This window comes from Perognathus longimembris, chromosome 7, assembly GCF_023159225.1.
Source record: "Perognathus longimembris pacificus isolate PPM17 chromosome 7, ASM2315922v1, whole genome shotgun sequence".
NCBI classification, from domain to species: domain Eukaryota; kingdom Metazoa; phylum Chordata; class Mammalia; order Rodentia; family Heteromyidae; genus Perognathus; species Perognathus longimembris.
In genome coordinates, this window is record NC_063167.1 from 15,563,633 (window position 1) to 15,590,462 (window position 26,830).

General features: G+C 48.3%; 1 protein-coding gene across 4 annotated transcripts in view; it reads left to right on the top strand.

Annotated features, from left to right (window-relative positions):
• Nucleotides 1–26,830, top strand: part of Man1c1 (mannosidase alpha class 1C member 1) — a 125,217-nt gene that overhangs the window by 51,313 nt on the left and 47,074 nt on the right. For 2 of the 4 annotated variants that reach the window (XM_048350547.1, XM_048350548.1), the window contains exons 2-3: nt 214–220; nt 1,848–1,944. In XM_048350547.1, the coding sequence (XP_048206504.1) occupies nt 1,848–1,944 (97 nt within the window). In that variant the 5' untranslated portion in view covers nt 214–220. The remainder of the gene's footprint in view (nt 1–213; nt 221–1,847; nt 1,945–26,830) is intronic. The other 2 variants (XM_048350545.1, XM_048350546.1) reach the window with 1 other exon arrangement.

Consider the following 26,830-nt stretch of genomic DNA (forward strand, 5'->3'; position numbering starts at 1 on the left):
AATGGATCAGTGGTGTGTATGCTGAGTGTGTGGCTTATGCTGGTAATCTAAGCTACTCAGAAGGTGGGGGTTGGGAGGAAAATGGCACCAGCAAAAACTTAGCAAGAATCTACCTTAGCAAACACGTTAGGCCTGGTATACACCTGTAATCCCAGCTACACACGCATTGATAAGGAGAATCACACAAGACCCTATCTGAAAAAATAAATACAGCAAAGAGGTCTGGAAGTTGGGAGTCGAGTTTACCTAACAAACACATGGCCCTGAGGTTTTTTTTTGTTTTTTGTTTTTTTAAAGAAAGGGGTGGGGGAAACGGTCAGTACTTCTCAGATGTAGACCCTGGACTGGCCGCATCACATAAGAACTTGTGAGGAAGGCAAATTCACGAGCCCTGCCCCAGACCTGTGGAATCAGAAGCCCAGGGATAATGCCCACAATCTGTTCTCCACTCCCACGGGAAGGGAGGGAAGCTGATATGAGAACTGATAAGATTGAAGGACTTGGGGAAAGTTCAAAGAGGGAGGGGAACTAGAGTTTATCACTGCCTGTTGTTGAAAGTGAGCATTTTCACGTGTGTGTGTGTGTGTGTGTGTGTGTGTGTGTGTGTATGAGCCACAGTTCCACTTCTGCTCTCCTGGTGGTTGGTTACTTGGAGGTAAGACTCCATAGACTTTCCTGCCTGCGCTGGCTTCAGACTGCAGTCCTCAGCTCTCAGCCTCCTGAGTAGCTAGGATTGCAGGCGTGAGCCCAGCCTGCTTGGTACCTTTCCCTGTTAAAGCTGACCTCAACTGAGGCAACTGAGTCTCAGCTGTTTCGTTCCACATTAGAGTCACAGGGATGGTGGCCGCAGTAGGATTAGAACTCCAGCCTCACTGATCTCAAAGCCCTCCTCCCAACTGCCCTCCCCCGAACCTTCATTGCATACCCAGCTTCCCCCTCTGACCCACTAACCCCAGATAACTGTGTGCCATGCTGTCCTTCTGCCACCTCCCAAGAAAGGTGAAAGCGGCACACCATTAAGCAAATCTGGGAGGCCCTCAGGGACAAGGGAGAAGGTGGGTGACTGCCACCCTGCCTGCCCCTCAGCTTTCAGTGCCGAGTACAGGGAGCAAAATGCTGGTGCTCCTGCAGGATGGTGGAGCTGCTTTTATGTAACAAGAACACACAGGATAATGCAGTCCTCAGCTACTCACCGAGGCCTACGTATGCCAAGCCCTTTATAGGGTATCATGTGGGGAAATGAGGTGAGGCGAGGCAAGTGGAATGGGTGGCCTTAAGGAGCCAACAACAATGAACAGTAACTAGCTTGAGTGCCAAGTTGCCTGGGGCCACTGGGGCAGGTCAGGGTAGGCAGAGACTCCTGCAGTGACATCAAGAAACAGTCCCGAAGCCTTTGAGCCACAAGATGTGGGTTCCGTTTCCAGCCCTCTGACTCACTAGGTCACCACATGTCTGTCTCCTTACGTACAGAACAGTTCACAATACTTGCTTGGAGATTGCTCTACTAGATGCTAACAAATCCTCAGTGACTTTGTTTCCTTCCCTAGAGAAGATGAGGCCAGAGCAGAGCAGAGAAGGCTGCATGGGAGGCAGCTTGTCACTTGACACAAGGACCGGGAATATTCAGTTAGTGCTTTGTGTGTCTTATGAAATCTTGGAGTAGACTCTGGACGTGTGGTGGTATTGGGGGAGAATAGCTTTCACATAGATCTAGCTGTATACGTACAATTATGTGAGAGCAAGTTGCCTTTCTCAACAAGGGGGAGTTGGAAGAGGATTTTTAAGCGAGCAGAGACTGCGTCATTGATAAGGTCTCATAGAAGCCTGTCCTCGGCTCTTTCCCGCAGATGATGCGCTTCTCCTGGCAGAGCTACCGGCGCTATGCGATGGGCAAGAATGAGCTCCGCCCACTCACCAAGGATGGCTACGAGGGCAGCATGTTCGGTGAGTTGTCAGAGACCCGCTAACCCTATGTTGGCCCAGTGCAATTTCATTTGGTGATTTTCCACCCTGAGGGGAGACTGGGGGCTTCCATGGCTATAGTCCTCTGGGCTTTTGCAGGTTCCTAGACTTGGGGGAGGGGTGACCCAAGTGTTTCTCCATCCTTACAGATTTCTTGGTGTGAGGTTACTTACTTTTCAGAGCACAGAGATTTGGAAATGTGTTTAGGGATGGTGAAGGAGAGAGGTTGCAATCTGAAGGACACTGGGATTTAAATCCACTCTTCTGGATCATGGCAGTTAAGAGGCTGGGAGCCATTGCCCTTAGAATCATGGTGTGCGTCTCTTGTGCTTAGCCTGGCACATGACAGACTATCACGTGTTGCTTGATGTTTTCCCTTGGCCTCACCAGCTGCTGCCTTTGCCCCTGTCATCTATGGTGTTCCTCAAACTCAGAGCTTTGAGATTCCCCTCTGTCTCCGACTCCCAGAGACTACAGTGACTTACACACCTAGACTCACATTTCAAATGCAACTCCTACCATGGTGCCCGCTCCCGCTTTGCAAGCTGCTTGTGAGAGAAGATGCTGGATAGCCTGACTGAGCCTTCTCTTAGAGATGGGTGCTGGAACATAGCGGGAGCTCCTACCTTCTGCTCTTCACTCTGGGGTATTCAGGCTCCTGGAGTCTGGAACAGGAAAGAAAAAGTGTGAGGTGAAATCTCTAGGAAAACCATAAAGGCAGATTGGCTCCGTTACAGGAGAGGCCCGAGGACCTCACCCCCTCATACAGCATGTCAACCTTCCTTCCTGGTGGAGGACTCCCAGACAAGGCAGGGTGCACACAGGATGGGGTGGGGCGTGGATTGGGGTAGCTTGATCTGTCTACCCCAGGCATGCAGGGGAGGGGAAGTGCTAACGATTGTAAAGCAGGCAAAGAACTTGTTCTGCCAGACGATTGTTAACACTTTGATATCTTTACTCTTTTCTTCTGTGGGCTTTTTCTCCTTTGACACATAATTTTATGTCACCTCCCCCCCTTTATTGGAAGAGGGCTTAAATCATAAGTAATTCCCTAAGTCATTTAAATTTTTTCATAAATAATTTTTTTTTTTTTTTTGCCAGTCCTGGGCCTGGGACTCAGGGCCTGAGCACTGTCCCTGGCTTCTTCCAGCTCAAGGCTAGCACTCTGCCACTTGAGCCACAGCGCCCCTTCTGGCTGTTTTCCATATATGTGGTGCTTGGGAATCAAACTGAGAGCTTCATGTGTAGGAGGCAAGTGCTCTTGCCACTAGGCCATATTCCCAGCCCCATAAATAATATTTTTAAAAATAAAAAATGGGATAGAGTTTTGCTTTATTGCCCAAGCTTCTCTCAAACTCCTAGGTTCAAACCATTCTTCTGCCTCAGCCTCTGTGGTAGCTCAGACTACAGGTGAGCAACACCATACCACCTTCTGTGGAATGTTTTTAGCTTTCAACGATTGGACGTGGCATCATAATTTAACCATTTGTTTATGTTGGGCACAGGTTTCTCCTATTAAAAATAAAGTAGGAAGCTGGGTGCTGGTGCTTCATACCTATAACCTTAGCTTTTCAGGAGACTGAGATCTGAAGATCACAGGCAGAATAGTCTCTGTGAGATTGTTTTATCTCTGATTAACTAGCAATAAGCCACAAGTAGAGGTGTCACTCAAACAGTAGAGTGAAAAAACTAAGGGAGAGATGAAGCCCTATGTTCAAGCCTCAGTACCAGCATAAATATAAAAATAGATAGGTAGGCAGGTAAGTAGGTAGACAGACAGACAGACAGACAGACTCAGGAGTTACAACTTTGTATGTAAGGTTCTATGTGAGGGTAGATTCTTGGAGAATGGAAGAAGAGATGTTTCTACCCTTACACACGAAGTGTGGTTCTTTGTTAGGAGCCTGGCTGCCTTGCCCACCTGGAACACAGACCTGTCCCACCCCTCCCTCCATACCAAGTGAGTGAGTGACTGGCCTGCCCAGGCCCAGAACTGCTCTACATCTCCCACGCCAGGGAAAGATGCCTGGTATAAAGCTCATGAAGGTTGTTTGGGTACACTGAGCAACTTGCAAATGCTTGGGGGACTCATGGACTGGTGCGTCTGTCAGGGAGGGGTGTCTGTTTCTGACACTTCCCAGCTTAGACACAGCTATTGCTCAATCACAAGAAACACTGCTGTAAGCTTCCTCTGGGCCTGGGATTTAAATCTCAACCCTTCAGCCTCTTCCCAACCCTCAGGCCTTGTGGAGTGTGTGGGCTGCCTGGGACGCTGGAGAAAACCCAGTGCTTGATTCAGAGGACTTGGTGCAAATCTTCATTCTGTCCTACACTGTGTGGCCAAATCCAAGTCACTTAACTTCTCTGGGTTTCTACCCATTTGTCCTTCATGCTGAGGCGATTCCAAGGATATAAATGAGAGTTTGTGCAAACATGAAAGGGCCACCTACACTTGAGTGACTGAAGATTTTCCTTGTAATTAACAAGGGTGACAGTTGCCTCGGTGAGCTCATGGCTCTGCAATGTTGGGGGTTGTCTGAGCCCTAGGAGTGTCCTTAGTGGGCCCTGGATACCCATCCCCGGGGCCTGCAGCCCACTGGCTGTGAGCAGGGAGCCTCCTTGACCAGAGGAGGACATGAAGTGGCTCAGGATCTACTTAACTCTCACGAGCATGCTGGTTGGGGCAAGCCCAGGGGCTGACACTGGGGACGCAGGGGTAAGCCATGTAGTGAAATTCCCACTTGTTTACCCGCGTGGACACTGGTACTTCTCTGGCACTCTCTAGGATCTGTGCAGGGTTCTCGGAAAAGGACGAGTAGAGGTAATCACAAATGGGTGAGAATGGTCCTTACGGCTTACAACTTCCTGTGTCTGGAACCAGACTTCCCTGCCTCCTGCTGTGTGCAATGGCATGGCCTGTGCCGGCCTGGCACTGACACACAGATGCTGCTTGCGGGTGGGAGCTGTGACTGTGGCTAGTGCAGAGCTAATGAAAGCAGACAAGGGCTCGTTTTGGGGGGGCCTGAGAGAGGCTCTAGCTAGGTGGACTCCCAGGATAGAACAAGGGGGCTCAACTGAACCAAGCAGCCACACTCCACCTTTCTTCTGGACCTGGGCTGCTGGGTGGCAGCCCTCCTGCACTCTGTGAGCTCCTGCAGGCTGAGCCTGCACACACAGCTGCCTCGGGGGTGGCAGTGCCCGTCCTGCCTTGATGGAGTCCAGGGCATGAGGAGACCCTGCAGGGCTTGACTGGACTCCTGCAGCCTCCTGCATGGGGGAAGGTAAAAGGTTCACCCGGTGCTTCTTTCTGCTGAGACTTCGAGGAGCTACCGCAAAGGCGGTCAGGCTCTGAGCTCTTCTCCCTGTGTGGCCTTTCACCAAATGGAATCCCCCTCTGGCTGCCTTTTGACCTTCCTCAAATCTTTTCTTACTCTGAAGACCAGCCCTCTTGGTGGGGCCTCTGACAGCCAGGTTTTGTGTCCTAAGCATTTCCGTGTGTAAGTAGCTTCCTTTTACTTCCATTCAGCTCAGCAGGCCCTGTCAGGAAATGTTCCCAAGGCCCTAGTTGCCACCAGCAAAGGAGACAGCCTACTCTCCGCCTTGAGCCCCAGGCCAAGACTGATAGATTCCTTTTTCTTCCTCTGAGAGTTGGCCTTTGGGACAGTTGGTGTCCAGCTGGGCTTCGGATCCGGTTGAGCCTGGGAGGCCTCAGCCTGTGCTTTAGACAGGGTTCTTGAATCTGGTGATTAGAGAGGACGTGTGGAAGGGCTGGCCTGGTCAAGGCTTTTTTTTTCTTCTGTCAGTTGTGGGGCTTGAACTCTGGGCCTGGGCGCTGTCTCTGAGCTCTTTAGCTCAAGGCTAATGCTCTACCACTTGAGCCACAGTGCCACTTCTAGTTTTCTGGTGTTTAATTGGAGATAAGAGTCTCATGGACTTTCCTGCCTGTTCTGGCTTTGAACTGAGATCCTCAGATCTCAGCCTCCTGAATAGCTCCAGTACAGGCCTGAGCCACCAGCGCCCGGCTCCTGAGCTTCTTTTGCTCAAGCCTAGTACTCTACCACTTGGGCCACAGCTCCACTTCTTTCTGGCTATTTTGTTGTTGTTGTTGTTTTGCTAGTCCTGGGGCTAGCACTCTACCACTTGAGTCACAGGGCCACTTCTGATTTTCTGGTGGTTAATTGGAGATAAGAGTCTCATGGGCTTTCCTGCCTGGGCTGGCTTTGAACCCTGATCCTCAGATCTCAGCCTCCTGAGTGTCTAGGATTACAGATGCTGTTGTCACAGGTCAGCTTGCAGCATAGGGCTGTGGGGGGTGGGGCTAGCAGACCAATGGCCATCATTGCCATAAAGCAGGCAGCTTTCTCAGGGAAGCCAAGCCTCCCACTGTGAAAGGGGCAGACATCTGCTCAGAGAATTTGGGGGTGGTAAATAAGCTGGATGAGGACCCTGGGTTGTAAGACTAGAGGGCTAGAATTTCCATGTTGCCTTGGTGCTTACTGGCTGTGGGAACTTGGGCATGTTTCTTAACCTCTCTGGGCTCAGTTTTCACCCATTTACAAAGTGGAGCAATAGCACTAGAACATCCTTTGCAGGGTTGCTTTGAGAATGAAAAGAGTTAATCTGTAGGAAGAGCTGATGCTCATGCCTGATTCCAGGTGTCTTGCTGCAAGTGTGGCTGCCACCTGGAGATGCAGGATCCTGGCATCAACATGTGCTCGTCCCATTCTCCTCTCCAGGGCATACCCAAGTCCCCAGTCCCAGGAAGCCACAGGAGGGCTGTAGGCTAGCCCACCCAGTCCTCCCCATCCATCCTGCCCAGTCCCCCAGCCCTCCATGTCATGGCAGAGATTTTGAGTCGACAGTCCACTGGTGGTCAGTGTGTCTGTCTTCCCCTCCTTCATTTAAGCAGCTGCGTGGCATTTTTAATTGGGAAGAGTGGGAAGGCTTGAGCAAGTCAGCCTCTGACCAACCTGAGGGTCTTGGACAAGTAGCAGGTGGCCCGTGGCCCCTTATGTCAGCATCCACAGCCGCCCTGAAGTACCGAACCCTCATCTTTCCAAGGAGCACAAGCCATGTGGACTCCATTTTTCCGTGGCATGGAGGAAACCGTCTTGAGGTACAGAGGGTTAATGCCACTGGAAGGGCCCTTTACTGAGTCTGACTCCCTCATTTTAGAGTTGGGAAAAGTGAGGCTGAGAGAGGGGCAGGACTTGCCAGAAGTAACACAGCATGGTAACTGTAGAGTAGGGACTTTATAATTCTGGTACACTTTATCGCCCAATCTGAGATTGGCCAAATTGCTGGGTTACCAACAGGAGTAGAGAGATTTTCAAAGATTTCATGGTGCATGCTGTCTTGCAGAAGTGGGTGACTTGGGGGCTGAGAACCCCTCACCCCCATACATGCATCATTCCAGCTCCACAATCACCCTACTGTGAACCACCACATTCCCTATCTCCCAGTGTGAACAGATATGGTGGCCATCAAGAAGGAAGCCAGGGAGCCGGGAATGTGGCTTCATAGTAGAGTGATTGCTTAGCATTCATGAAGCCCTGGGTTCAGTTCCTCCGTACCGCATAAGCAGAAAAGGCCAGAAGTAACTGTGGCTCAAGTGGTAGACTGCTATCCTTGAGCACAGAGAGGCTCAGGGACAGTACCCAGTGGGGAGTTCAAGCCCCAGGACTGGCAAAAAACAAAAAACAAAATCAGGGAAAGAAGCCAGGGCAGAGGGCCACACTCAGGGTGTTGTACCTTCTTCTCCATTGCCCCCTATGCTCTGTGTCCTCGGTCTGCACCTTTCACTTCTCAGAGTCATTATTAGGCATAGCTAAGTATTTGGAGTTCAGAGAAAAGATTCAGAGTCCCTTGTCATCCACCCTAGGAAATCTGCCCAGTAAAAACTAAAAGCACTTGAACATCATGCCATCTGTTGTGAGCAAACTAAGAACAGGGATTTGAGAGGTAGGCCAACCAGGCTGCTCACTAATCACATGTCCTTGAGTGAGTTTCTTAGCCTGTCTGTTTCTCCAGATATTCGAGGGGGATGAATTAACTTCACCCTACAGCTGTGAGGCACATATAATGTTGGTATTTGTTAAACAAGGTTCAGTACCTGTCCCGTGCATTCATCCAATGTAATCTAACTGAGAACAACTGTAGTCCAAGGAGAGAGGCAATGTCTGGCACATAGTAGGCTCCTGACAAACAAACGTTGTAGGATGCGTCAGTCTCTGCCCGCCCTGTTTCCCATGCACCCTTGGTCGAAGGCTTGGTTCCGCTGTCTCATGTCAGCTGCCTTGAGCTCTGCCACGAAGTACACTTAGCATCAGCAAACAGACCCTGCTTGCTCAGCAGCTCTGACTCCCAGGCATCTTCTCCGTGGAGGATGTTGGTACTTGCGTGGGCAGATGCATATCCCCCTGCTCCGGGCCGGCCCCAGGATGACCATGAGAGCCACAAATTGAATTCTGCTTCTGCTTTCGGGTCTCCGATAGAACTGCCAGCTGAATCCCTCTTCCAAGGGATGATTTATGGCCTTGGGTGAGTTAAGAGGCAAAATGAACACAGCATGATTTTCACATCACAGGCTGGGAATGTTTGGCCTTGGCAGAGAGAAAAATCATCTTTGCCTTGTAAACGGAGCAAATATGATGTTGAAGAGGGAATAAATTCAGGCCCCAAGATGTCATTTTTACAATTGCTTTTGGGTATTTGACTTAGTAATGCCTTCTGCAGATTCTCCACCCTGTCCTGCTCTCTCGCTCTTTCTCACACACACACCAATCTCTCTTGTTCTCTTTCTCACACACACACCAATCTCTCTAGTTCTGTTTATCAAGGAAAGTCACTCTTCTAGTATCTCTGTACTTGGGAGCAGCGTCTTTGTCAGCTGGTTTGTGAAAAACACTTTTAGAATTCTTTGGTGCCTACTCAGAGTTTGTTTTGGGAGGCAGCTCTTTGTTGTTTGCTTGTTTTTAGATGATACAGAGTTTGAACTTAAGGCCTCATGCCTGCCAGGCTGGTGTTCTACTGCTGAGCTATGCCTCCTGCCCTTTAGTGAGCTGATTATTTTTTAGATAGGCTCTTGTTTCCTGCCCAGACATGCACCTGGGCCAACATGCACCTACTTCAGGCCTCCCATCATAGCTGGGATAGCGGGTCTAAGCCATAGTGCCCAGCTCTAGGTTGGAAGTAGGGAGGTGTCTTGTGAACTTTTCTGCTCAGCTTCCCAAGAAGCTAAGATTACAGGTGTGAGCCACTGGCGCCTCGCTGGGATGTAGCATTCTTTATTTTGGAGTCACTGGGGTTCAAGCCCTATCCTCACGTTTGCCTACAGAGCGAATCGGGCAAATTGCTAAGTTCCCTAGAACTCGGCTCACTGCTCAGTGAAATGAGAGGGCTGGCCCGCAGTGAGTCTCTTCCTTCTCGCTGGTGAAAGAATCACATCCACTTTTATGAGTTTGGGGGTGGGGGAGTTTTTCTTCTTGGGGGGAAAAAAAATTGACAGTTCCTGGAAAATCAGTATCAGGCTGTGCGGCTCGCCAGTTCTGCTGGCAGGCTGTGGCGCACGTTCCCAACCCAGGCTTTGCTTTGAGAAAGAGCTGTCATCAGTTTCACAAGTGTGATGTTGTAATTCTTGGTTAGATGGGTCAGGCTTCAGGACAGCCAGCAAGCCTTCCCAGCAGTCACATGTTTTGGGAGCCCAAATGTTCCATCCCGTGGCCAGAGTGGGTAAAAGTGCAGAGGAAATGAATTAAAAGCACTAGTGTAATCGGATAAAAACATTAACCCCACCCTGAAGGCCAGGCCGGACCTGCAGTTGCTATGCCGATGCTGCAGCTCTGTGTGGTCTCCCTGCAGCCTGGAGTGACGTGTCCTCAGTTCCTTGGCTACCTTCAGGTTACCACCAGTGTGCTGTGGGTCGCCTGGCCAGGTACCAGAGCACCGTGCTGCTGGGAGGCAGCCCGCTGGGTTTTCCTGCTCTGACCTCGCCTGGCCAATGGTGCCGCCACTCTGCACCCTCCCCAAGCTTTCTCCAAGCAGCTTCTGATTAAGATGTATCTTGGCATTTTTTTTCCCCCTTTAAAAAGCCTTCCCGCCAGCACAGAGGAGAATTAATTTCTCTAGAAAATAGAATGGCAAATTCTTGCAGAAAAAAAGAAGAAAAGAAAACCCAGAGGGAGGAGGTAACAAGTATGACAAGAAATGTACTCACTACCTTACCTATGTAACTGTAACCCCTCTGTACATCACCTTGACAATAAGATTAAATTTAAAAGAAATTAAAAAGAAAAGAAAACCCAGGCTAAGGGGCCTCAGGTTCATGTCCCAGTAGTGGTGCCGGCATCCTCAGGAGCTCACAACGTCCTCCTCTGGGCCTCGTCTGTACCCAGGGCCTCCGCCTCCCCTCTGCCACAGGTCTGGGATTCCTGGTTGTTAACTAGACTCATTTGTTCTCTCCTCTCTCTCTCTTTCTCTCTCCCTCCCTCCTTCCCTCCCTCTTTGTCTCTCTCTCTCTTTCTCTCCTCTCTCTCTCGCTCGCTCGCTCTTTCTCTCTCTCATTTTGGAGAAGGTATTTGGGCTGTTGATGGTGCTCTTGGAATCTGAGATTTAGCAACAAGTCTTGCAGCTGGGGGGGGTGGAGGAGTGAGTCAGGGTGTCTATTCCCAGAGCAGTTGCTGGCAACCAGTAAGATGATTCATATTGAAATTGACATTCCCTCCTGGTGGCAGTGTGTTCCACCCACTTTCCAAAGACCTTTCTTTCCTTGGAAACAAGGCTGAGCAACCAGCTCCCTCTCTTCTCACCGCACCAGTGGCAAGTGCTTGCCAAATTTTGCAAGTGCTGTGACTCATAGGTATGTGGATTCGCAGAATTGCAGCCTGGTATTGCCCGTTGGGTTCTGTCAGCCATCTGGTCGGGTGCCTGGGAATGGGAACACCAGCAGAGAGGGGTAGGGACTCATCTGAGGGAAGCCGCACAGCCAAGGTTTGAACCCTGGCCTTTTAACCTGAAGCTTTATTTTTCAAATGCTTTTTTAAAAATTACTTTAAAAAATTGAGGTGTAGGTTACAACATATATGCAGTAAAATGTCCAAATATTAAGTGCACAGTGCAGGGCACCATGAATCTATGTCTCTCTCCAGGTTGATGGGCCAGTTCAGAGTCCTGTACATGGTCGTAGTCAATACCTGGTCTTTTGTAACTGGCTACTTTCAACAAGTGTAGTATTTCATGATTTGGTCATATCACAGCTGTATCATTCTTTGTTGTCAAATAATATTCCATTGTGTAGATACCATGTTTTACTCATGCATTCAGCCCTAAATAGACATTTGGGTTGTTTCTCTTTTTTGCTATCATGAGCAGTGCTATGACGAACATTCATTTATACATTTTTGTTTTACAGTTGTCATTTCTCTAGGGTATAAGTGTAGGAGCAGGCTGCTGGCCCTATGTTAACTGTACCTGAAAACTTTGGAGAAGCTGCCAAACGGTCTTCCACAGAGCTGCACCCATGTTCCCACCATGAGTATCTGAGGGCGACAAGTACTTTTGTACATGTTTTTTTTTGTTTTTTGGTGTATTAGCAGTCAGGATGTAGAAGCATACCCAGGATTTGAGTTGCTGGGTCCTACTGTTTTTAAGTATATTAAGCTTTATTGGGAATCTGCCAATTTTCCAGCATGGTTAACCCGATTGGTACTTCTGGAGCTATATGTCTGAGAGTTCTAGTTGCTCCGTTAACTTTGCTGTTGGTCAGCATGCTTAGCATTAGCCTCCTGCTGCACACTGCCTCCCACATTCAAAGCCCCAGCTCCCTGGAGCTGCCTGGCACTGCCTGCTCTTCCCTGGTCTACAGGGAGCCCCTACTCTTCCTGCCTTTACTTAGGGGTGAATTGGGACTCCTGTGTCGATTGCCTCCACTACTTCTCACCTTAGCAGGAGCTGTCAGCAAAATCCTCTTTCACCACCCCCTCCACACCACCTCCCCTGTGCATCTCTGTTTTCAGTCCACCCCAGCTGTGACTTAAGAGGCTGCAACTGCTCCAATTTGGGGACTAGGATTATTAATGGAGAAAGGCTGACTTGGGAATCAGGAGTCAGTCCTGGGTTCTACAAATCTTGGCTCCACCACTAACTCAGTGGATGAGCTTCAGGTTTCCCTCCTGTGGGATGGGGATGGTAACACCTTTGTTCAGGATTGGTACTGGTTCACAGGTCCTTCATCTGACAGTAACTACTAGGGGCCTACCCTGTGCCAGACTCTCTTCTAGTCACAAAACAAGCATCAGAAGGCGAGGTAGACTCCCCATGTGCCTCCTCAGCTTATGTGGACAGGCACCAGGAACTCATAGTTTCAGTTAAGTTCACACCAAGGGCTCCTCAACTCATTCTTGGAGAGGAGACAGCCTCCACATTGAGACCAAAAGCACAAATGGACAAGCAGAAGAGAGAGGTCATGGCACAGAAGCACATGTGCAAAGACCCAGGGGGTCTGAGACTGAGCAAGATGGTGGCCCTGTTGGGTCTAAACCATGGATATTCCACATGGTGTGAGGGTGTACAGCCATGGGAAGAGACTATGAGCATACAATTGGGTCTCAGGAATGCGGCTATCAGCATTTCCCCCCATACCAGGCCCCGAGATCCAGGGGGCCAGGCTCTAGGAGGTTTGGGGCCCCTAGGCCCCCCACCACAGTGGCAGGCAATTTCTCTAGGTTATTCTAGGTTCTAAAATTGTAGGTGATTGTGTCAGTCTGAAATACAGATACTACTGTCTACGGCCATACCACCCTGAATGCTCCCAATCTCGTCTGAAATATGGGTACTGGATCTAACTGCCACCATCTTGGCATCTTGGTGGATGATGGGGACTTTCTGAAAACTCTGAGAGGCGAAATCCCACCCCCACTCCCCAGGTGATAGGTGCCCCTGAACTCCTAGAAGCAGATGGGGCAGGGACTTGGACAATGGGTACCCTGGACCTGCCAGACCTAGATCTTGTACCCATGAGGCTCTGAACTCTCGAGCAACCTGTGGCCCTGCCTCCTGACCATGGCCCTATTTAGGCCTCACCATCCCTGCCGCCATTGTGCCATGCCTCATGTCTCCTGACTCTCCTCAGGTCTCTGTGGTGTCCCTTTTCAACTCTCCATTAGAATTGATGTGGCTTGTTGAGATTGTTTTTTGCTCTTTCTTTATACCATAACCCTTGTGACTCCGTTTCCTAACAGTATTAAGTGCATTTGAGGGTGTAAGTTTTTAGGGGACACGTGTCTGCTCACAGTTGCAGGCTTTCTCATAAAGACTTCTGACTCAACCTCTTCAAATGTGGCTTCTTTGTATCCCAAGATGAAATTCCTGTAACAAGTCTTGGTGTATCTCCCTTGCCAGTGACAGCCCGCTACAGCTGATCAGGCAGGGAGGTCTAAAATAGAGGCAGACGTGGTCACGGTGGCCCCAGAGGAAGTGAAGCGAGACCCAAGCTTCTCTTCTCCCAGTGGCTCAGCTCCAGGCCTCTGCAGCAGACAGAAGGGTATCCACGCTCCACAGACTGTTCTCCAAGCCTAACCGGTCGGCATGAGAACCATGCAAGAGATCAATAGGAATTGTTGAAAATTTCTGAAGAGAGAGCTGGGGGAGGACAAAGAGACCCGGAAGTGTGTTGTCAGCACAATTTGGTGCTAATGCACAAGTTTTTTTCCTTTCCATCATGTCTGAAAGGCGGTTTGCAATTCACTGCCCTTGTTTTTTGTTTTAATGACTGGATAAGGCACAATTGCATTTTCTCCCCCAATAACTTTGAATTCTGGGAATGGACCATGTGGGGATAATTGCTGTTATCTGATCCTCCCCCTCCATGGCCGCAACAACCGTTAGGACGGAGGAAGGGAGCCACCGCCGCTTGGGCTTCTCTGCCTGCATGGCCTTCCCACAGAACACCGATCTTGGGGTAGTCATGGCCTAGAATGGCCTGGGTGTCACTCCATGACGATCGCCTTCATTTTTAGTCAGTTGTTCAGCTTTATGCTGAGTCCCTACTGTGCATGCAGTTCAGAGCTGGTTGTTCAGTGGGAACAACCAGTTCAGGAGGGTGTGACAGTGAGCAAGGCACAGTGGAACAAGTAGGAAAGGGGCACCTACTTTTGCCATGAGGCAGGATGTGTGCCAAGAGCCACGTCTAAAACTCTTCCAGGCTTATCTGAGGAGACTATGTGCTTTGCTTGCCGAGACTGTTGTAACCTTCCCATAAAGCTTTCAGTTTCCCTGCTGGATGCCACTGATGGTATTTGGAGGAGCTGTTTAGGATAGGATGTATTCTTCAATACCAGGGTTGCTTGGATGGTCGATTCCAACAGCTGGCAGAGAAATCTGTGTTCCAGGTTAGAAGGTGGAATAGGCCAAGCTTAGGAGGCCATGCAGGGCTGAGGGGATTGGAGACACAGGGAGGCAGGTATGGGGGAAGAGGCTTCAGAGGTGCAGCACCAGCCACACAGTCCGTGTAGGGCTGGCACTTCCATTAGGCATAGGCCTGGACACATAGATTGTTTCCATTTTATGTATGTATGTATTTATTTTTGTGCCAGTCCTGAGCCTTGAATTCAAGGCCTGACTTCTGTCCCTGAACCTTTTTTTTTTTTTTTTGCTCAATGCTAATACTCTACTACTTGAACTACAGCTCTACTTCTAGCTTTTTGGTGGTTAATTGGAGATAACAGTCTCACAGACTTTTCTATCTCTCCTGGCTTTGAACCACAATCCTCAGCTCTCAGGCTACTGAGTAGTTAGGATTACAGGCATGAGCCACAGCACTCTTTAATTTTTAGTTCTCTTAAGATCAGAAGAGCCAATATAATGCATCCAGCTGGGATCTGATTGATCTTTATGCCAAAGCAATTGTAAAAGATAATTGTTATTGTTTTATGGAGGAAAAGGCCTGCAAATCCAACAGGGCCTCAGGAAGTCACGAAGCAGCCCTACTCCTGTTCTTGCCTTCCAAGGAGCTTCCCACCCCCACCCCCACCCCCTGCCATTGCCACAGAGGCTGGCAAGCAAACCCATGAATAACTTGGGTTCATTGTCTACATTGGCATCAGGTGGGAAGCAAAAGCATGACTTGCTGGTGCTTACCTGCCAGCACAGGTATCTCCTTGCCATTCTATTTATTTCTTACTGTCACACTTAGAGGCGGTACATTGTAATAAAGACACTGAGATTCTCCAGGAAATGACCTGCCTAGCCATGTAGGTGTTAAGAAGCGAAATGCAGGGTGCCCCAGGCTTTGCCTTCCTCTTCAAAGCCTGGCTTCTTGTTTCCTTACCCTGGGGCCTGGCACCTGTGTGAGGGCTAGGGCCTTCTGTTTCTTCATTTTGAGCAGCACCCTGAGCCTCAGTCAGGTGTTGTTTGGGGCCATCTGGAAGAGGTACCTATGAAGGGCAGAACGGGGTCTGCTCTGTTCTATTGACGCTGCTTAATTTGGTCCTTGTGCCCCTCTTCCCTGCAATACATTTTTGCAAGAGCAAAGGACCAGTTTATTCTGCACCTGAGACTAGACATCAAGGCTTTAGAGACAAACCAGAAATCAAGCGTCCTCTTCAGGGAAGGGAGCAGGTTACGATCACTTTCAGAGCCAAAGAGACGAAAGATGAATGAATATACTGCAGAGGCACTGGTGCAGGGCTTAGGAAAGGGGATTGGTAGGGCAGGGGCCAGACCACTAGGCTGCACCCCATTCTCATGTCGTCATCCACATCCAACCACCTGACTCCAACAAACATAGGCTGTGTTTGGTTATATTTCTCGATGGGGTCTTTGTGAATAACATAATAGCCACATTTGCACCTTCGACTTAGGACAGCTCCAGAACTTGCACTGAAGCCCTGCAATACATGTTAAAAGAAAAATCCCCAAATAGTTATGTTCCCCAAACCCTGGGTGACAAAAATCCCAAACAGCCAGTGGAGGTAGTCACATCGCGCTCACCAGTGACAGAGGCTGTTGCTGGCGGCTGCTTGGGAAGGGATGTCCCTGGAAGGCACTTGGGAAAGCTAGCTGACTTTCTTGTTCCTGCCCCAAGCAAATATCAGGGTCTTCATTTCTCCTGTGTGTGGCTTCATTAAAGGGCCTTGAATTCCCAGATCCAGATGTAAGTACAAAAGCAGGTCTTGCAGCCAATTGAGAGATGTTTTCTGAGCTCCCTGGGTTCTGGGGGGCTCTGTTGTGGCTCACTCTCTTTCTTCAGGGAGCAAAGCTGGGCAGAAACATTGCATCCCACTGACTGGGGAGGGAGCAACCTCCTGGGGTGATGTGGTCCTGGAGATTTAAGTCAGCTTTGTCAACTGATTAGAAGAGAAAGTTTTGGCACTGGGATTCCTGGTTCACCATTCTCTCACTGTGTGATCTTAGGCAAGTGAATTGACCTTTCTGCACCTTTCTTTCCTGGAAAGAGAGCAATTGGAGTCTCTATCTCATAGGGTGGTTGTGCAAATTCAATTAGTTCATATATTATGAAAGGCTTTAATAGTACAGAGAAGTACCAATAAGTAGTAGCTTCTGATAAATGTGTCATCTATTTATCATCATCATCTTTGTCATTAATATTGTCTAGGCTGCTCACAGAGGCAGGAGAGTTGGGTCACAGTTACTGTCTGTGTGACAGCTCCCTTTCCACCCCTCCCTGGGGACAGCCTTGCAGTGCTCTAAGCCGAGGAGGCATAGATGTATCCTGTAGGACTCCTAGTTTGACCCTAGCACTTTGGGTCTGTGAGTCTGGAGTTGGCCCAGGAAGCTGCATTATGGGTTGCACCTGCATTGATGCTGTGGCGCACCCTAGGTGACAGAACCAGGGGAGGATCTCAGAGTGAGGATCCCCTCCAGGCTAGTGCTGCTAGAGTGGGGGTTTGCTCTGATGGGTCTCCCACCTCAGCAGGAAGGCAGCGGTGGCTTGGGAACAGTTAGCGGCATGTGGATCAGGCTGTCTAGGGCTTCTCATTCATCATGTGCAGATGAGAGGCAGAGCAATTGAGGAGGAGGTGCTTTCTACTGGCAGGGCGCTTCTTAGGGGCTGTTTTACCCTCAGGTAATGCAAGTGTAAATGAACGTTCGCCCCACCTTCCATGTAGCCACCCAAAGGACTTTAAATGCTTCTGATAAGAAAAACACTTAGCCCAGTCTGGTAGGGCACAGTTTAAGCCCAGCCACTCAGGAGGCTGAGGCGGGAGAGGAGAATCACTTGAGCCCAGGAGTTGGGAGCAAGCGTGGGAAACAGCAAGATCTCATCTCAAAAAATAAAATAAAAATCACCAATAAGCTTTATTACCATAAGCAGCCTATCTCCGTGGACAAAGCAGAGCCTTTTTCCTACCTTATCTACCGAAGATCACTCTACCAGCAGACACTGCCTGCCACACTGGCTCCTCACCCCTTCATCTTGTCTCTGCTCCTCTTCCCTGATCAATGGCCAGGAAAGCAAGTCTGTGCCCTTTATCTCTCCCAAGGCTAAGTGGCTCTCCATCTGTCCCTTATCTACCTTCCACCTCCAGGACTATTGCCTGGTGAGGTCACTGAATTTGTGTCTTTGAATAACAGCTCTGCAGCAGACACTGCTACCCAAAGGGCCCCCGCTCCGGCCCCAGAGTCCCCGCAGAGACAGAGCAGGAAAGGCTCACACTGGAAGGCCCAGTTTCAGAGCATGGGAGCCCTCAGTGTAGAGAGCGGGGAGGGGAGCTGGCAGGAGCCGGCAGTGGCAGTGCGGTCTCGGCCGCTCAGTACGTGTGTGAGGTGGAATCCAGCAGGGTAGTTTCTGTGGCTTACATATCCAGCTGCTTCAGTTTGGCATAGGTCTCGAGGTGCTGGGTAAGCAACTTGTCAACCTCAACACAGCTGACAAAATTATGACACCCAGAACAGTTAGACTTTGCAGTTTTCCCCACCTCCAGCTGATCCTGTTAAAATGTTGCTTCTGCTTCCAGGAAGCTGATTTGTGTCCCAATCTCCTCACCTCAGGGGAAAGGCTGCTTCACCAGGTAAAGCACAAATTCTGTGTCGTCCTGACAATGATACAGCAGGATCTGGAATCAGGCTCGTTTCCTGTCTGGTTTATTGCTGATTTTCAAGGGTGGTTTCCCACAGGATGTAGTGATGGAAGATGGCTGGAGATGCTTTTTTTCCCAAGCTTCTCTCCTGACCTGGAATCCTGTAAACATGTGACTTTTCCCTCCCAGCTGCTGCTCCTCGTGTATCTTCTCAGGTGGAGAGTAATGAAGTTTGAAGAAATCCCTTTATCTTTGCTGACTGTGGAAATCCTTTCCTGCCCTTAAAATTACTTTCTTTTTTCCTTTGTATTTTTTTAAAGATTAAACAATACATCCTCATTGTTGAGAAAATAGAAATTTCAAGTAAAACCAGAAAGAAATGTTCATGAAATCCTTCCAGCATGGCTTGCTTCAGATGTGTCCCATGCAAAAGAGCAGGTATAATTACCTGCATGTATAGACCACTCTGTCTTGTGACCTGTGAGGATTTCCAGTATCTTATGATTACCTTGTTGAGCCAACACTAAGTACTTTGTATTGTGGTGTTTGATGCTGTATTGCTTACTAGTCTACACCCCATTAGATGGTATTTACTGGACATTGAGGTTATTTCTGATTTTATTTCTTTTTTTCTTTTTTCTTTCTTTTTTTTTTGCCAGTCCTGGGGCTTGGACTCAGGGCCTGAGCACTGTCCCTGGCTTCTTTTTGCTCAAGCACTCTGCCACTTGAGCCACAGCGCCACTTCTGGCCATTTTCTGTATATGTGGTGCTGGGGAATTGAACCTAGGGTGTCATGTGTACAAGGCAATCACTCTTGCCACTAGGCCATATCCCCAGCCCCTCTGATTTTATTTCTATGCTAAGCAATGGGGAAGTGAATTTCCAAATTCTGTTCATTAATCTTTATATACTTGTCTTACTATTTCCTCTGATAAGTTTTAGAACAGGACTAGCTAACATTTTCAAGCATTTACCATATGTCTCTTAGCTAAGTGTTTCAAATATATCATCTATAAAATCACCTAAAAGATTTTATGCAGAAATTGCCACATTATATAGGTTAAGAAACTGAGGCATGAAGAGGTTACGTACCTTGACTAGGGTCACAGAGCTGGCAAACTGCAGAGCCAGGGTTGGAACTCTAACTTCGTGAGCCTGAAGTTTCCAATGCAAAAGGCTAGGTCAGGAGTTTGGCACTGGTGGCTCAGGCCTGTAATCTTAGCTAGTCAGGAGGCGAGATCTGAGGAGTATGTTTGAAGCCAGCACAGGCAGGAAAGGCTGTGAGACTCTCACCTCCAACTAACCACCAAAAAGCCCAAAATGGAGCTGTAACTCAAGTGGTAGATCACCATCCTTGAGTGAAAAAGTTAAGGGACAGTGCCTAGAATCTGAGTTCAAGCCCCAGTACTGGCACACCAACAGACAAAAGTCTAGATCAGGGCTGGGAATGTAGCTTAGTGGTAGAGGGCTTGCTTTGCATGCATGAAGTCCTGGGCTCGATTCCTCAGAACTACATACACAGAAAAGGCCAGAAGTGGCACTGTGACTCGAGATAGAGTGCTAGCCTTAGGCAAAAAGAAGTTCAGGGACAGTGCTCAGGCCTTGAGTCCAAGCCCCAGGACTGGCCAAAAAGAAGTCTAGATCACTGCATAATAGAAGATAGAAGAGTGCCTGTTACCTACTTGATCTCTTCAGCTCTTTGACCCTGACTCACTGGCCACAGGCCTGGTCTCACGCCCACATCATGTAACAGAACCTCAAGGAAGAGCAGGGCAGCACTCTATAGAGCTTGGAGGATTGCACAGCATTTTTCCCAGGACTCAGCTTCTCTGGCCTTGCAGCTGTTTTCTAGAGAACCTTCCAGGGCCAAGAAGACGTAGCAACTAGACACTCGCCCAAGGGAAGCTGTGGGCAGTCTCCCAGGCCTAATACCTGAGAGACAGCCAGGGCTGGGGGAACTCCAGCACGGAGCAAGTCTGTGCTCTTCCCAGGCCCAGTTTCTTGAAGGAACGAGGCTCTGGCTGGGGAACATCCTTGCTGGCCACCCTGGGGAGAGCTAGGCGTGCATACAGTGTTTGGTCAGAACATCAGTCAGAACCCTCCATTGGAAGAGTGTTGGGGAGAGAAGGGTGCTGAGTGAAATGCAGAAATTAAATGGCAGCTATGAGCCATTTGCTCAGTGAGCATGTCCCTAGAGGGAGTAAATAAGCTGGATCTCCAAGTCCTTTTGCAAGGACTCACTTCAGACTTGTGGCCCAGAGGAGACACCGGGGCCTTCTCATGACTCTCTTTGAAAGCTGGCTCTTGTGAGTGGCTCTGCCCTTTGGGGATGATTAGAGGTTCAGCTGCCTGTGCCATGGAGGTGGCCATCAGAGTGTGGATGGTCCCTGCAAGGGCAGAATGAAGCACAGCAGCTTGAAGCAGCTGGGCATCTAGGATTCCCACTTGGACTACCTCACAGGACGTCTCGGCCCAGTGGAAGAGAGCTTGCCCTCTGCATGGCCCAGTTATCTCCTCCTGATTTAGCCATAGATTGAGCTTGATGATCCGGGCTCATATTCATTCAACTAATCATGCAAGTTATTTCTGCAATTGAGGTCTTAGAATAAGTGCACTTGGTTGCTGAATATGTGATCAGTCACAGATTTCTCATTCTTTAAAACCTAAGGAGCGCAAATGCCAATATAAAGCTGTCTGCACGAGGCAGACATTTCCGAAGCGCTGAAATCAGGCTGCTCAAAGGAGGCCCCTGGACCTCCTGTCAGGCTGGCACTTGGCCCATCAGTGCCCCATGCAGAGCCCAGGTTTGGAGGGCTTTCTCTGTGAGACCCAGGAGAATGGCAATCAATACCTAATCTGCTCACATTCTTTTTACTTAACCAGAGAATTGGTTTGCCTCTGAAGTAACTCAGTCTTGGAGGAGAAAATGGCCCTTGAGGGCATCAAAAGGGTGTAGACCAGGTGGGAAAGGCTCCTTCAGGCTTGGAGGTTGGGAAGGTCCACTGCTCCTGGCTTCGCTACCCTTAAGCAATGGCTGCCCTCCTTCTCCTTACCACCCCCCTCTTTCCACAACCTCCCCATCGCAGGCGCCACCACCAGGACTGGACTCATTCACTTTTTTGTCCATTTGGGGAGCCATTGTTTAGCTCCTATGGGATTGGGTTAACTCAGAAGATTTCAGAAATAAACCTAAGCTCTGCCCTTCTACGGTGCTTAAAATTGCACAGGGAGACAGTGATAAACAGTTCAATTCAGGTATGGAAAACAAGAGTAAAGAGTAGAAGCAGGAAGCCTTCTGCCCCAGTATGTGGAGAGAGGTCCTGGGCAGGAAGCATGGGCAGGGCCCATGCCAGTTGCCCCAACAGGAGTAGAAGTTGAGCTCTTTGCCCCAGGGCTCTGCTACTCAGATACCACCATGTGGCCTCCCCACCTTCTTTTTTTTTTTTGGCCAGTCCTGGGCCTTGGACTCAGGGCCTGAGCACTGTCCCTGGCTTCTTTTTTGCTCAAGGCTAGCACTCTGCCACTTGAGCCACAGCACCACTTCTGGCCGTTTTCTGTATATGTGGTGCTGGGGAATCGAACCCAGGGCCTCATGTATACGAGGCAAGCGCTCTTGCCACTAGGCCATATCCCCAGCCCCCTCCCCACCTTCTTGGTTACAGGGAATCTTCTATTCATGCTCGATTGTCAGTCTTTCACTTTAGCCTTTCTAGTAGAAAGAAACACTGAGTTCTTCATTGCGCCTCATGAAATTTACTTATCTACCCATTGTGAGCTTTTGTCAATCCCCACTCTAATAAAATAGGGAGAAATAGTCATGATCTATTTCCCACAGGCTTGGATGAGACAGCTAGGGTGGGGGTCCTGCCTAGCTGCAGCCCAGCGCTTCTAACAGTGTGTGACTTAATCCCACTGTGCCTCAGTTTCCTCACCTATGAGATGGGGTTGGTGACTTAGGGGTTGAAAGATAACTGTCAAGGGCCTGGCCCACGGCAGGGGTAGGGAATGTTCCATAAACATATTCACTCTTTTGGCCTGCTGACTAGTTGGCTGAAAACTGCTAAAAAGCACCAAAGGTTTGAGAAAAATTTGTGAGAGTATAGTAAAAATAGTAGCCAACATTTATTGGGTACCAAATGCCAATCTAAGTACCTATTATGGATTATTGTTAATATTAAAAATCTGGCTGATTTCAGCAATTCTTCACCAACTGGGAAAAGGCCACTGTGGTTTGGTTTCAAGTCAGAGCCTAGGATTACAATCCATGAGATCATAATGGCTTCCTAAGGGCATGATTCTAGAATCTTATAGATGACAAATTGAAAAATAATGAGATACGCCTTACTGTTTTTGGCTTCCAGTGGCCCTCACACACCTGCTCCTGCTCTTTATTTGGAACTTGGGGGAACTGTAAAGAGAAACAGTGGCTTTGTGAGGAAAGACCAAGGACTGGTGTTTCAGAAGGAGTCCGGGTGACTGGTTTTGTACTTGGATGCTGGCATTGGAAAGACCTTGCCTCGGTGTCATCTCCTGTTTGGAATGCTGAACTTGTATCAGTTAGCTGTTGCTGTGTAACAAACCACCCAGAAACTCAGTGGCTTAAAACAAAAGTATTGTTTCTCATGAATCTGAATCTTGACTGGGCTAACTCAGAGTCTATAGTCAGCTGCAGGTCACTTTGGAGCTAGCTTGTCTAGGGTGGCCTCGGCTGGTCAACTCAGCTCTCTGTCACGTGGATCTGTACTTTGTCTCATGACAAAGTCAGCATCAAACAAACAAGTGGAGGCAGGCCAGGCCTCTGAATGCCTAGGCACAGACTAGCCCACTATGTTCTAGTAGGTCATAGCAAGCTAAAGGCCAGCCTGGAAGAAGAGACAGACTCCATCTCTTGACAGGGGCAGGAACAGTTGCTCAATCACACGGCCCAAGTCTTAGTCACAGAGGAGGAGAATCAGGAATATTTTTGCACTTACATCTGCTGCTTCCCCACTGTATCATCTCTGTATTCAGATAGTTCACAGGCCAGTGTAGTAGAAAGCCATTGGATTCTCAGGCCAATGCCAGATCTGCCTTCTTGGAGTTGGGATGAAATGAGCAGGTGTCTGGTCACTGTTGGTGCCGAGCTACACTTGAGCACATGTACAGAACTGAAGAACCCATTTTCCTCAGCTACTCATTCTGCATTTATTGAGCACCGCTCTGTGCCAGGTCCCGAAGTGGACCTGACCCATAAGTCACTGTGATCACAGCCACAGAGGAGGGCTTGTCCTCGGGGCTCCTTTGGGCACAATACCAGAAGCCCCCTACATGCTGAGCAGATCCATTTTGTTTGTAGGCCACACACAGAGGAATCCAGAAGGCTTGGGGCCTAACAGTCCCCTTCAGACTCCAGAGTCCTGGAGTCCCCCCATGAAAAGATGCTCCTCTCTTTGGAACTGGACAGCCGGACATAAAAGAAAAAAGCAGGCATCCAGAGCCAGCGTGCAAACGTTCATGGCGTCTCCCACTGGCTCTCCTGTGCCGCCACTGTGATTTCCGGTGCCAGAGCATTCATGTACCCACAAGCAGCTGGCTTTAGAGAGAGTTAAATCAACTTCAAGTTTTCTATAGCCCCCTGCCCAAATAGACACCCAGCTGGCATTTTTCCTTAAATACCACCCATTTTTAAAAGAGGGAAAAATGTTGGTGGCAATGAAATAGATCACACTTTAAAATGCAAAGTAGCAAAGAGTTCAAATTATTCTGTTAATAGAGTTCTTCAGCATGAGGAAGTGATGAGAGAACATAATTGCTGCTTTTGTCATTCAGGCAAAAATCTGAGGACTGAAACCCATTCTTCTTGGGAATGCAAGCAATCCTTTCCTAAGTGAATGGTCTCTTGGTTGTCTGTGTGGTTGGAGGTAAAGGCCCAAACTCATATATGCACAGTTTTCCTCCTTTAAAACTGAAGCCGAGCCGGGCACAGGTGACTCATGCCTGTAATCCTAGCTACTCAGGAGGCTGACATTTGAGGATCAGGGTTCAAAATCAACCCAGGCAGAAAAGTTTGAGACTCTTATCTCTAGTTAAGCACCAGAAAACCAGAAGTGGGGCTGTGGCTCTAAGTAGTCGAGGGCTAGCCTTGAGCAAAAGAGCTCAGGGACAGCACCCCGGCCCTGAGTTGAAGCCCCATTACCAACAAACAACCACGAAACTAAAGCTGGGCACCTATAGCTCATGCCTGTGATCTTAGCTATTTGGGAGGCTGAGATCTGAGAGGATCACAGTTCACAGCTAGCCCAGATAGGAAAGTCCAGAAGATGCTTATCTCGAGTTAATTACCAAAAAGCCAGGAGTGGCGCTGTGGCTTCAGTGGTAGAGCGCTAGCCTTGAGAACAAAAGCTCAGGGACAGTGCCCAGGTCCTGAGTTCAAGCTCCAGGAGTGGCACCAATAAAATAAATAAATAAAAACTAAAACAATACATATTTCCTCCTTGATAATTTGGGGAACACTTTCTAAGTAAAACTAGTCTGACACTTATTCATGAATAAAAATTTTGTAGTAAGGCCTCTGAAAAGCAGTGGTAGAATAGCAGTCCTGCTAAAAACACATCCACAAACATTGATTTTTGTAGCTCAAGTGCGTTATGTGTCTTGCACGAACTTTTGAAAGCTTAGATAAATGAGGTGGCTCAGAAAGCAGATTTTAAAAATGGGAGGAAATTAGACTGATCCAAAGGAAGATAAATGTCCACTAATTCTCAGATTAAAATTGTAGACTCGTGTTTATATAGGGGGATTTTTGCCATGCTGATAATATGAGGTTGGCTTTCAATGCCACAGAAGGAGGTAGAATCAATGAAACCTTGTTTCAGTTCCTGGGGTCAGCTTCATTCATAAGGAAGTAGAGTTAATGCCACAACCTGGAGCCACAGATAACTACCTGTATTAGATAGAGCCTCGTATCATCACCTATGATGACACTGGATCATATTGACCCTCAGGGTCAACTGTGTTAGTTTATACTCTCTGGGGTATAAGCGATTCTTGATCCCAGTCCTGTTCATTTACTAGAAACTTACTAGATTACTTGCTTGGAAATCACTCAGATTCAACTTGTCTCTTAGCTTTTCACTTAAGACTGGTACTCTACTACTTGAGCTACACTTCTACTTTTGGCTTTTTGGAGGTTAATTAGAAATAAGAGTATCATGGACTTTTGAGCCCAAGCTGACTTTGAACCTTGATCCTCAGATCTCAGATCTCAACCTCCTGAATAGCTAGGATTATAGACATGGGCCACTGGCATCTGGCTAAGTACTACTTTCTTGAGTGTTTCAGTTTTAGTCCCAAGGTCAACGCTGATCAACTTCAATTGTGCCTGTGGTTCTGTCTAACTTACCCTGTGTCCAGAAGAATGGAAAGTATGGACTGACTGAGGCCTAGACCATGTGATTATGGGATATGTGGACAGTCCTATGCCAGAGGAATATGGACAAGGAGTTGTTACAGCTGTGTGAAGGTATTAGTTGTCTGTGACCAGCATCCTTGAGGCTGAGTGTGCCCTCTATGACTGACCCTCACACAGTGTGATTTCCTCCCAAGTATTTTCTATGGAGTTGATGGTGGCCCTTTTTGCTATTTAGCTTATTATGTGTCTGTTGTTCCCTATCTCCACATCCTCCCACAGTTGTATAATCTCCTCTCAATGTTCAGGTCTTTAGGCAGTACATCAATCTCACCCACTTGTAAAAATCTCTCTTAGAACCTACAGTCCCTCTGCATTCAGGTGCCTTGGCCTACTGCATGGCTCTTGTCTTTGGAAGTTGTTGACTTCCTTCTTGTTTGTTTTCCAAAATTGTTTTGTTCATATATCATTTTCATACCATAGAAATCACCCATTTGGGGGCTGGGAATGTAGCGTAGTAGTGCTTGCCTAGCCCTGGGTTTGATTCCTCAATACCACATAAACAGAAAAGGTCAGAAGTGGTGCTGTGGCTCAAGTGGTAGAGCGCTAGCCTTGAGCAAAAGAAATTCAGGGACAATGCCCAGGCCCTGAGTTCAAGACCCAGGACTGGCAAAAAAAAAAAAAAAGATCCATTTTAGCTGGGTATCAGTTGCTATAATCCTAGCTATTCTGGAAGATTGAAGTTGGAGTCCAGCCCATGAAATTCCATCTCTAAAATAACCAGCAAAAAGTAGGGCTGGAAGCATGGTTCAAGTGGTAGAGTACTAGCTGAGGCAAGCTGAGCAAGCATGAAGCCCTGAGTTCAAATCCTGGTATCGCAAAAAAAGTACTGCTCAAGGAAACCACTGCAGTAGTCTAATTTTGAAACATTTTCATCACCTGAAAAGAAACTGTACCCCCATTATAAGTCACTTCTTGTTTCTACTCCCATTCCTAGACAGCCACAGATTTACTGTCTGTCTCTTTACATTGGCTTGTTTTTAGATGTTTCACAAAAATGGAGCCAGACAAGCTGTGATCTTCTATGCTGGCAGTCTTCCTCTGAGCATCCTTTTCTCAGGTTCATCCGTGCTATACATGCGCCAGTACTTCCCCTCCTCTTACTGCTCACTGATACGTCTTGACAGTCTCCACATTTTACTTACCCATTTATTAGAGGGACATGTGGGTGGTTTGCCCTTTGGAGGCCACTCAGAATATTGCTCTTATGAACACTGCATACAACCTTTTATGTGAACAGATGTGTGTATTTCTCCTGGGTACATGTGCCTAATAGTAATGCTGGTTATGCGGAACTTCTATATGGAACTTCTGACGTTTTCTAAAGAGGCTGTGCTATTTTACATTCATAATATACATATATATGAGTTCCATTTTTCCTTAT